A 12123-nucleotide genomic window follows, 5' to 3' on the forward strand; every position below is an offset into this window, starting at 1 on the left:
TTGAGTTATTTGTTTTATGGGAATGGGCACTAACCCTCCTCCAACCCACTTGTTGACACGTAGGGAACACGTATGGTTTGGTTATATGGTTACCACCCAGCATTGTAAATGGCTTCTTGGCTTACAGGAAACCATTTGGCTTGTCACTCAATGTAAAGCCACCTGTAAAGGAAAGAAAATCAGTAAGAAGTGACAGGAAAGATGGGAGAAATAGGAAGAGAGGAGGGCAGGCACAGAAAAAGAATGATAAAGGCTTAGGAAGAAGTAGGCAGCACCACATCAAGTGAGTGGATGATGGTCACCACTACTGTTTGCTTTTGCTTGCCACTTCACAGCACTTGTACAATTTCCTTGTTAGAAGGGACTTCCCACATACAGCTCTTCAACAGGGTGGAGTCAAAGGCTTTTTGTCTTATTAACTCTCCTCTTATTGAGTCCCTTCAACCTCTTTGCCACACAGTTGTGTCGTTATCTCTTTTTCTGTTACTGCTTCAGTGGTCACTTCTCTTCTAAACTGTGTGCTTACATTCCTCCTCCATTATGGCAGGCACTTAACACCTGTCTGGCAGCAAAGTCTCACCCCTGTTTTGTTCAGCTCTCTAATGCAAGACATAACCAATACTCCCAGCCCTTTCATGTATGCAACAGGTCAGCTCTGGAACTGTCTTCCTCTGTCTATATTAACTTTTGCCTATGATCTCTGATCTTGTTAACACAATGTGTCCTTAGCATCTTGAAATGAACAGATCTTGAACATGGCAATAAATATTTTTTTTCTTGGAAGGAACAATCCTACAGGCTTCCAGCCTTTGGTTCCTTCTACCTCACATACAAAAAAAAAAAAAAAATGAGGTGAGGTAGGTTTCAGAAAGCTGGAGGGGAAAAAAAATCTGTAATGTTCTTAATAAGATGTACGTCTCACTCAATCACTCATTCAAGCTCTTGGATTCCTAATTCTGCCTCGTCATAATTTATTGTTGTATTCATATTTTCTTTTATATTTGCTACCTATCTGATACCCAGTTACAGTTACGTGCTCATAAACAACGAAAAGGTTGTACTCAGCTGTGGTAAGTTACCATCAATTTTGGAATCAGTGATTCATGGCAAACAGCTTCATGATATGTTGCTCATTATATATGATGCTAGGAGAAAATTTTGTTTATTAGTTGATGTACTGTATATGCAGTTTCTTTAGGGAAATTTGCCTCCAACAGAATAACAACACCACAAGTAGCATTACCACCTCCACCATCACTCCATCAGCCATTGAATATGAGGGTGGATCAGAGTATGAACGTGGTGGGGACTATACAGGAACTCTATCCAGTACAAGCTCCGGACACTCAAGTGATCGTTGGACCGAACCGTTAGAAGAGCCTGCCGAATCTCCTCCACCTCCCCTCCCTGCACGCTCAGCACTCGTTAGTATTCTCCACCCTTTCACAAGTGCTTGCAACTGCATGTGGTTGAATGAGACAGCAATGTGATTTTTATACTTTGTAAGTACTGGCAAGCCCTCACTTGAAGTCTAGGATTTTTTTTTTTTTTTTTTTTTTTTTTTTTTTAAATAAACAGTAACAGAACAGAGGAAGGGAGAACAAATGAATAAAAGAAATAATCCATACACCAGAGTACTGGCATCCTCCATTCATAAAAAATCTGTAACAGGTGGTTTTTATCAGCTGTAGGTTGAAGTTTGAGGGGAAACAACTCCAGGGAAGTGAGTTCTAGAAAGATGCAGTTTAAGGAATAAAAGAATTTTGATAGGCAGAAGTTCTGCAATATGTCTGGGTGCCATTCCAGTCACGAACACTGCCAGGTGCCCATGTAGCATGAGGGAAGGCTTGGAGAGGTGGCACAATGGACACAACTTCGTCTGAGCATTTGCCATAAAAGTACTGTATCTGTAAATAATGCAAGGGAGGCAACATTCCTTCTTACTTGTAGGGGAGGTAGTTTGTTTGTAATAGGGTAATTAATAATTCCAGTAGCATTTTTCTGAATTTTGTCTAGGTGTTTTGGTGTAACCTCTCCACATCCATTCCACAAGGGTGATATTCTAGCTGAGAGCGCACATGACTCACTACTTATAGCTAACTGCTCGTCAGTGAAGAAGTTTTGGACCTTGTACAATAGTCCAAGTTTGAGGTGGTTTTTGCAAGTGATCTGACATGAGAGGTCCAGCTGAGGGCATTGTTAAGCAAAACACTGAGAATTTCGATACTTTTAGGGATGGAAATATTAGTAGCAATGGAGGTAATATACAAATCTGGCAGTATGGTGTCAGTCTATTAGTAAATTGTTTAAATATGATTTTCTGTCAGTCTATTTCCAGACGCCTTAATCCTGTAAGGGGCGCCCACAAACAGATCGCCCCCATGTCGCCCTGTCCACCACCATTTCACTGCCCTGCTCCCAGCTCATAACCTCCTCTCTCATATACCTCTCCACTACATCCCTACATCTCATCCTTGGCTTTCCCCTCCACCTCATTCACACTCTTCTCATCAGTCTCTCACTCTCCATCCTCTCCACGTGTCCAAACCACCTCAGTGTGTTTCTCGTAACGCTTCCTGTCACATCCACATCTACACCACAATGCTCCTTCACTTCCTCATTTGTCAGTGTGTGTCTCCATGTAACTCCACATGCTCCTCTCAAATAATTCATTTCCACTGCTCTCACTCTTGACTTATGTCCCTCCAACAAGGTCCGAGTTTCACTTCCATACATTAGAGTTGGTGCCACAATACAGTCCTGTAGTAGCTTTTTAATTTCCATGCACATTTCCCTGTTTCTTATCACTGCTTTCAAGGAACCAGCAACCTTTCTTCCATGTTGCACCCTTTCAAGCACATCACCCTCTAAACTTCCATCCTTACTCATCGCACTACCCAAGTGCTTAAAGGCACTCACATTTTCCATTTCCTCCTCATCCTACCTCAATGTACATTCACTAACTTCACCTCTCTCAAAGACCATATCTTTACTCTTCCCTACATTCACCTTTAGATTCCATTTCTTACACACTCTCCCAGACTCATCTACCAAGCCTTGCGGTTCCTCTTCGTCTTCACTTAACAACACAGTATCATATGCAAACAACAGTACAGGGAGTTTTCAAACACTGCCCTCTCTCACTAGGGCCGCTCCAACATCCACTGCCCCACCTTGTATCTCTTTTATAACCCCATCCTTATACAGATTGAACAACCATGGAGACATGATACATCCTTGTTTCAGTCCAACCTTCAAATACAAAAATTCACTCAATTTACTATCCACATTCACTGCAGCCTTAGCACCATCATACATACTCTTCACAGCATTCAACAACTTCCCATCTACTCCATATATTCTTAATACTTTCCACAGTCCTTGTCTATCCACCCTGTCATAAGCCTTCTCCAAATCTATGAAGGCTGCATACAACTTCTTTCCCTTCTCTAGAGACTTTTCCACTAAAGATCTAAAAATGAATATTTGATCTACACAACCTCTTCCCTTCCTAAAGCCTCCCTGTTCTTCTCCAACTTATTCCTCTGTTATTTCCCTAACTCTGTCAATAAGTATCCTGCCATATACTTTTCCTATTACATTAAGTAGACAAATGCCCGTATGATTACCCCACACTTCTTTTTTCTCTCTTTCCTTTGTACAGGGGAATAATTATACCTGACCTCCAACCCTCTGGAACTCGACCTTCTTCCCAGGCCAATCTGCACATCTTCCACATCCATTCTATTACTATCTCTCCCCCATGCTTCAGTATTTCACCACACACTCCATCAATTCCTGGGGTTTTTCCCATTTTAACTTTCTGTATTGCTTCCACAACTTCCATGCTACAGATTTCTTCCTGTCTTCTCACCTCTCTCCTTCTCCCAGCCATTCCCCAGCCACTTATACTTGCATTACTTTCATTTTCTATGTTCAGCAATTCCTTAGTGGTCTCTCCATCTGCTCACTTATTCTCCCTTCTCCACTAGTCATCTACCATTTTTATCTTTCACTCCCCAGCTAACTTTTTTGGCACCCTGTCTAACTTTCTTTACCACTTTTCAGAACAGTTTCTTACATTCTCTCCACTTTACACTCAAGTTCCTTCCTAATTCCTCATCCACTGTCTTCTTGCTTTCTCTTAGTAATCTTTTCACCTCTCTTTTCTTCTGTACATATAACTCTCTCTTTCATCTCACAACTTCTTTCACTCCCCTGTTTCTCATCCACTTATTATATGCTTTCTTCTTTTGTGCCACAGCTTCTCTTACGTCTTCATTCCACACTGCTGTTCCCTGCACCCCATTTTGTCTTCTCTTCACCCCACACATCACCTCACATGCTGCACAGATTTCTTCTGTGAATATCTTGCACACACCTTCCACATCCCCCATCTGCTCCTATCTGTATTTACCTAATCGCTCCTCCACTTCCCTCTTGTATTCTGCCTTTTTTTTCCATCCTCATGTAACTTTGCCACCCTCCTTGTATGTACTACTTCCTCCTGTCCTTCCCTTCTTCTGTTTCTCCATTTTATTTGGATGTACTGTATTTCTGACCACCACCAAATGGTGGTCCGTAAGTCCACACCCCCAACCTCTTTATGCCCTTCCATCCAATACACACCTTCTCATTCTTTCATCCACACACACATAATCAGTCATTGCCTTCCATTCATTCAATTCACCACCCACATCCCCCAGCTTCTACAATCTATACCCAATCGCTCCTCCACTTCCCTCTTATATTATGCTTTTTTTTTTTTTTTCCATCCTCTTGTAAATTTTCCACCTTCCTTGTATGTACTACTTCCTCCTGTCCTTCCCTTCTTCTATTTCTCCATTTTATTTGGACTTTATTTCTGACCACCACCAAGTGGTGGTCCGAAAGTCCACTCCCCCAACCTCTGTAGACTCTTGCATCCATTACACACCTTCTCATTCTTTCATCCACACACACACAATCAGTCATTGCCTTTCGTTCATTCAGTTCACCACCCACCCTTCTCATCACTCGCCACGTATACCTGTGGATCATTTTGTGCCTGAAGAGGGTATTAGCTATCACCTACCCCCTCCCAGCACAAATGTCCACAAAAGCTCTGCCATTCTCATCCATCTTTTTTTTCCATCCTCATGTAACTTTGCCACCCTCCTTGTATGTACTACTTCCTCCTGTCCTTCCCTTCTTCTGTTTCTCCATTTTATTTGGATGTACTGTATTTCTGACCACCACCAAATGGTGGTCCGTAAGTCCACACCCCCAACCTCTTTATGCCCTTCCATCCAATACACACCTTCTCATTCTTTCATCCACACACACATAATCAGTCATTGCCTTCCATTCATTCAATTCACCACCCACATCCCCCAGCTTCTCCAATCTATACCCAATCGCTCCTCCACTTCCCTCTTATATTATGCTTTTTTTTTTTTTTTCCATCCTCTTGTAAATTTTCCACCTTCCTTGTATGTACTACTTCCTCCTGTCCTTCCCTTCTTCTATTTCTCCATTTTATTTGGACTTTATTTCTGACCACCACCAAGTGGTGGTCCGAAAGTCCACTCCCCCAACCTCTGTAGACTCTTGCATCCATTACACACCTTCTCATTCTTTCATCCACACACACACAATCAGTCATTGCCTTTCGTTCATTCAGTTCACCACCCACCCTTCTCATCACTCGCCACGTATACCTGTGGATCATTTTGTGCCTGAAGAGGGTATTAGCTATCACCTACCCCCTCCCAGCACAAATGTCCACAAAAGCTCTGCCATTCTCATCCATCTCTGCAGGCACACCCCACTCACCAACTACTCCATCCACCTTTGCATTCCCTACTTTTCCATTCATATCTTCAATCAAAAACACTCTCTCATTCCTTTCAAACTTTTCCATGCACACTTCCACATTTGTCCAGAACTCTTCTCTCACTCTGCTTGCATGATCTTGTATTGGCGCATACATTCTTTCAGTTGCCCACATTTGTAGTCCAGCTTTCAGTCTTACCCATACAATCCTTGAGCCAACTGATCCATACTCTCTTATATTCTCCTTCCATCTGTTACTCACAACAGTACACACTCCTTCGTTTGCCCTCTCATTCTCACCTACTCCCGTATGTATACCCCATCCATACTCCCATTCTCTTACACTCTCTCCTCTCCATTTAGTTTCAGTTAACCCACATATATCCACTTTTGCCCCATCAAGCTCCTGGACAATCTCTCTTTCTTTCACCTCATAATTTGCACCTCTTACATTCCATGTAGTTCTCCGTACCAAGTCCTTAGTTCGGCCATTAGTCGTCACCTTTTGGTCAGTCCTAATCCGAGGCTTCTTGTTCATATTTTTGGTTAGTTGTTTTCTGGGGAGAGGCAATAACCCTCCACCAATCCATTTGTTGTCATGTAGGGTACACATGTTGGTTCGTTATGAGGTTACCACCCAGCGTTGTAAATGTTTTCCTGGTTTACAGGAAATCATTTGGCTTGCTGCTCAGTGTAGAGCTACTCTAAAAACAGAGTATCACTACATTAAGTGTATGGTTTTACTCACATTTAATGAGACAAGGTTATTTTGTCTCCATTCAGTGATCTTAGATAAGTTTTGATTTATGAAGATGGCTGCACTGAGTTGAGAGTTAAAGATAGTAAACTTTGTGAATGGAAGTTTGAGTGTGAATGAACTGCGAATTGTTTTGTCATCGGCATGTGTATGAATGGTATTGTGGGCAACAGATAAGAGATCATTAATATGAACTAGGAATAGGGTTGGCAGCAGAACTGATACATGTGGCACGGTGGCATTGAGTGGAAATTGGAATATACATCATCTACTTCTACTTTTATTTTTCTGTCACTGAAATATGAGGAAAGCAGAGGAACAAAAGTCATTAGCCCATAGCAAGGGAGTTTGGATAGCAGGGAACAGTGCCACACTCTGCTGAAAGCTTTAGAAGTGAATATCAAGGGCTACTGCATGAGTTCCTCCATGTTGATCAATTGATTGACAGATGGTTTGAGTCAGGAGATTGATTCTGTCAATGGTGGATCTTTCGTGGCGAAAGCCATGTTGTCTATCACTAAATAAGTTGTTGGATTCAAGGTGTTTAGCTCTGTGCTTATTAATTACAATTTCAAAAAATTTATCAAGAGAAGATGTGATAGCTATTGGTCTGTAATCAGAGGGGTCAGAGGAACATCCTTTCTTTAGGATTGGGTGGATATTGGCTTCTTTCCATGAATTAGGGAATGAAGAAGTGCATATGCATAGTCTGAATGGTTTAGCTAGAACAGGCAAGTTCTGGGGAGCATTTTTCAAAACAGTTGGAGGAATTCCATCTGGGCCTGGAGCTTTGTTGGCTGGTAAATTGTCTAGGGTGGATTTTACGTATCTAGTCTGTATTTCAAGTGGAACAGTTTCGAGAGAGTCAATTTCTAGTACAGCATCGTTTTGGCTGACATCCTCGAAGGTAGGATTTTCGGGCAAAGGTACTGGCAAGGATGTTCACTTTACCATGTGAGTCATGTGCATTGTTGCCAACTGAAGATTTTAGTTGGGGAATGGGTGATGACTTGTTAGTTATTATTGAAAGAATTGAGAGTTGACCAGATTATTCTATTGTCATTAGGATTGTGAAGTAGTTTTGATGCATGGTTTTGAAGAAAGTTTGATTTAGTGAGATTTATTACTGCGTTTGCATGGTTTCTGGCATTTTTCAACTGATAAAGTGATTCAGATGTTTTTCATTTTAAGTAAAAGTTATATACTGATGGCTTTTGGGCTGTTACACTGGCACAGTTGCTATCAAACCATTTTAGAGAGTTCAGTCTTTTAGTGAACTGTTGACTTGATATGAATACCGTAAATCCATACCAGCTAGTATTGAGTCATTAATGTGGGACTTGGTATAATTGTTATCACTAGAGAAGAAAGACTGCCATGGAATGTCAGCAAGATAATTTATAAATCCATCCCAGTTTGCCCCATCAAAATGCCATCAGGTCACCCTGACAGGTTCAGAATGGGGAGGTTTGGGGGAGCCAGCTAATGAGGCTTTGATGAGATTGTGGTTGGAGGATCCAGTACTTCTATCCTGCATTGATCAGGATTATTTGTCAGGAAGAGATCCAAGAGATGGGCATTATGGTCAGGATTATCTGGTATTCTGGTTGGTTGCTTTACTAACTGCATGAGCTTAAATGATTCTTCAAACAGCTCGCACTCTAGAAATTGAAGTGAAACATTGGTTGAGACATGATCTTAATGTCTTTTTTTCCATTAATGACTCAGAACAACTGTACAGTGAACTAAGAGTAACTCTAAGTATCTATCTAATCCCGCAAAGGGTGGCCGCAGACAAAACGCCTCCAAGTCACTGTCATCCACCATTTGACTACCCTCCCCCCAACTCGCTTCCCCCTCCCTCATATACCTCTCAACTTCATCCCTCCACCTCATCCTCGGTCTACCCCTCCCTCTCCCTCCCTCCACCTCACCTACATACACCCTCTTAGTCAATCTTTCATTCTTCATTCTCTCCACATGTCCATACCATCTCAGTGTATTTCTCCTAATCTTCTCAGCCACATCCACATCCACCCCACAACGTTCCTTCACTTCATCATTCGTCAACCTGTCCCTCCATGTCACTCCATGTGCTCCTCTCAAGTAACTCATTTCCACTGCTCTCACTCTTGACTTGTTCCCCTCTTGCAAGGTCCACGCCTCACTTCCATGCGTCAGGGTAGGGATCATGATACTATCATGCAGAGACTTCTTAATGTCCATACTCACCTCACTATTTCTCATCTCTGCTTTCAGTGAACCAACCACCTTCCTTCCCTGCTGTACCTTTTCACGCACTTCATCCCCCAAAGTTCCATCCTCACTCATCACACTACCCAAGTACTTGAATGCACTCACATTCTCCATGTCCTCACCATCCAACCTCACTGTACATTCAGTGACTTCATTCCTCTCAAACACCATAACTTTACTCTTGTTTATATTAACTTTCAGATTCCTCTTCCTACACTCTGTCCCAAACTCATTCACCAAACCTTGTAACTCCTATTCATCCTCACTCAACAATACTGTATCATCAGCAAACAGCAGCACTGGAATCTTCCAAATCTCACCCTCATTCATTAGAGCCACCCCCACATCCACTGCCCTACCTTGCACCTCCTTCACAACCCCATCCATGTACAGTATATATTAAACAGCCATGGAGACATCACACAACCCTGTTTCAGTCCCACATTGAAATCAAAGAATTCACTCGGCTTACCATCCGCTCACACCGTAGCCCTAGCTCCTTTGGACATGCTCTTCACAGCACTCAACAATTTCCCCTCCACACCATATATTCTTAATACCTTCCACATACCCTGCCTATCTATTCTGTCATAAGCTTTCTCCAAGTCTATGAAGGCAGCATACACTTTCTTTCCCTTCTCTAGATACTTCTCCACTAAACATCTTAGAACAAATATCTGATCTACACACCCTTTTCCTTCCTAAATCCCCGTTGTTCTTCTCCAACTAGCTCCTCTGTTATATGTCTAACCCTATCAATGTGTGTGCAGAGAAGGAATGCAGTGCCAGGAGACGTGACACTCACACAGGTGAAGAGTTCTGTGAAGCGTCTGAAAAATGGGAAAGCAGCTGGGGTTGATGAGGTGTATGCAGGGATGCTTAAATGTAGTGGAGAGAATGGAATGAAGTGCTTGTTGGAGATATGTAAGAAGGCATGGATGAGTGAAACTCTGCCTGCAGAGTGGAAGAAGGCTGTGATTGTACCCCTGTACAAAAATTAAGGTGAACGAAGTGAGTGAAAAAATTATCATGGCATAAGCTTACTGAGTGTGGTAGGGCAGGTATATGGAAGAATTATTATAGAGAAAGTATGAGTGTCATCAGAAGTCCTAGTGAGTGATGAACAGGGTGGCTTTAGGAATGGCAGAGGATGTGTGGACCAAATATTTGCAGTGAGACAGATAGTCGAGAAGGCTTGTGAGAGGGACCATAAGGTTTTTATGCCATTCATGGATCTGGAAAAAGCATATGACAAAGTGGACAGAGAAGGATTGTGGAAACTTTTGTGCATGTACGGTGTAGAGGGTAAGCTGCTAGGTGCCGTCAAGAGTTTTTATGATGGTATTGAAGCATGTGTCAGGGTTAATGGGCATCTAGGCAAATGGTTCACGATCAATGTGGGCGTGCGACAACGTTGTGTGATGTCCCCATGGTTGTTCAATGTATATATGGATGGGGTGATGAGAGAAGTGAAAACATGAGTAATGGAGAGAGGGATGGCATTGGTAATGAATGGTGATGGATGGAATATCTCAAATTTGTTGTATGCTGATGATGCAGTACTGCTTGCAAGTACCGGACAAGAACTTGGTTGGCTAGTGCAGAGTTTTGCTGATGTCTGTAAGCGTCGTTCCTTGAGAGTAAATGTAGAGAAGAGTAAAGTGATGGTTATTGAGAGAGAAGGTGACTCCCAGTGTAATGTAACAGTGAATGGAGAGAGACTGGAATTGGTGAGAGAGTTCAAATACCTGGGTACAGTGATAGAAAAGAGAGGTAAATGTGCAAAAAAAGTTGAAAGTAGAGTGACACAAGGAAGAAAAGTAGCTGGTGCAATGAAGGCCTTGATGAGAAACAGAGGCTTGAGTGTTGCAGCTGCACAAGGCTTACATGAAGGAGTGTTAGTGCCAACTTTAACATATGGATGTGACACTATGGTGTGGGTTGAAAATGAAAAGTCAGGAGTAAGAGCAGCGGAGATGGGACTGCTGAGGAATGTATGTGGAGTACAGAGGGTGGATAGGATACGAAATAATGTGATTCGTGAAAGATGCGGAGTGAGGAACTCGGTGGACACAAGAATTGAAGAGAGTGTACTGAGATGGTGTGGTCATGTGTAGAGAATGGATAACAATAGAGTGGTGAAGAAGGTATATCTGAGCGAATTCGAAGGAGGGAGGAGGCGAGGTAGGCCAAGGAGAAGGTGGAGAGATATGGTGGATGAATGTGTGAGGAAGAGAGGTTTGGAAGTCGGTGAGGCTAGGGAACTGACAGGAGATCGAGCTGGCTGGATGAATTTTGTGAAAAGTGCATGATCAGGGATTTTTGGCACCCCTTTTTAACGTGGCAGCGTCTGGATTGACTCTGTCAGAGACGATTATGTGAAGCTACAGAACGTGGTGAATGTTTTTGGCGTATCCGATAGAGCCAGGATTCCGGGGGCTTGAATGGTGAGTGAATGGAAGCGTGGCCTATTGGATTGGGCAATTTTGGGCTGTCTGGACATTGCTACTCCTCGCCCTGCCCTTGGGTGGGAAAGGAGGTCCGGATGATGATGATGATGATGATGATGATTTTTCCAGTCACACTAAGAAGGCAAATATTCCTAATTCATTAACAACTTAATAATGAAACAAGTTTAGCAGAGGTGTAATTGTACTAAAATAAATCGTCTCCCATAGAAACTGGATCACATAGTTATTTGTTTTGTAGTTGACTTGCACTTCATTGTCCAATTATCTCGTACAGTATATACACTACTATATTAGTAGTCATAGTATGGGGGAGAGATAGTAGTAGAATGGATGTGGAAGATGTGCAGATTGGCCTGGGAGGAAGGTAGAGTCCCGGAGGATTGGAAGTCAGGTATAATTATTCCCTTGTACAAAGGAAAAGGGGAAAAAGAAGTGTGTGGTAATCATAGGGGCATTTGTCTTCTTAGTATAATAGGAAAAGTGTATGGTAGGATACTTATTGACAGAGTTAGAGAAAGAACAGAGGAATTAGTTGGAGAAGAACAGGGAGGCTTTAGGAAGGGAAGAGGTTGTGTAGATCAGATATTCATTCTTAGATTTTTAGTGGAAAAGTTTCTAGAGAAGGGAAAGAAGTTGTATGCAGCTTTCATGGATTTAGAGAAAGCATATGACAGGGTGGATAGACAAGGATTGTGGAAAGTATTAAGAATATATGGAGTAGAGGGGAAGTTGTTGAATGCTGTGAAGAGTATGTATGATGGTGCTAAGGCTGGAGTGTGTGTGGATGGTGAACTGCGTGAATTTTTCTCTTTGAACGTTGGGTTG

The 12123-nt window shown here is 42.3% G+C and overlaps 1 protein-coding gene across 1 annotated transcript in view; it reads left to right on the plus strand.

Moving 5' to 3' along the window:
- Positions 1–12123, plus strand: part of LOC145405092 (uncharacterized) — a 244275-nt gene that overhangs the window by 138601 nt on the left and 93551 nt on the right. Inside the window, exon 16 of the mRNA XM_080276605.1 lies at positions 1218–1424. Within this exon, the coding sequence (XP_080132731.1) occupies positions 1218–1424 (207 nt within the window). The remainder of the gene's footprint in view (positions 1–1217; positions 1425–12123) is intronic.

Source organism: Coenobita brevimanus, chromosome 65 (assembly GCF_032717465.1).
Source record: "Coenobita brevimanus isolate Jiangsu-jjx chromosome 65, ASM3271746v2, whole genome shotgun sequence".
In the NCBI taxonomy this organism is placed as follows: Eukaryota; Metazoa; Arthropoda; class Malacostraca; order Decapoda; family Coenobitidae; genus Coenobita; species Coenobita brevimanus.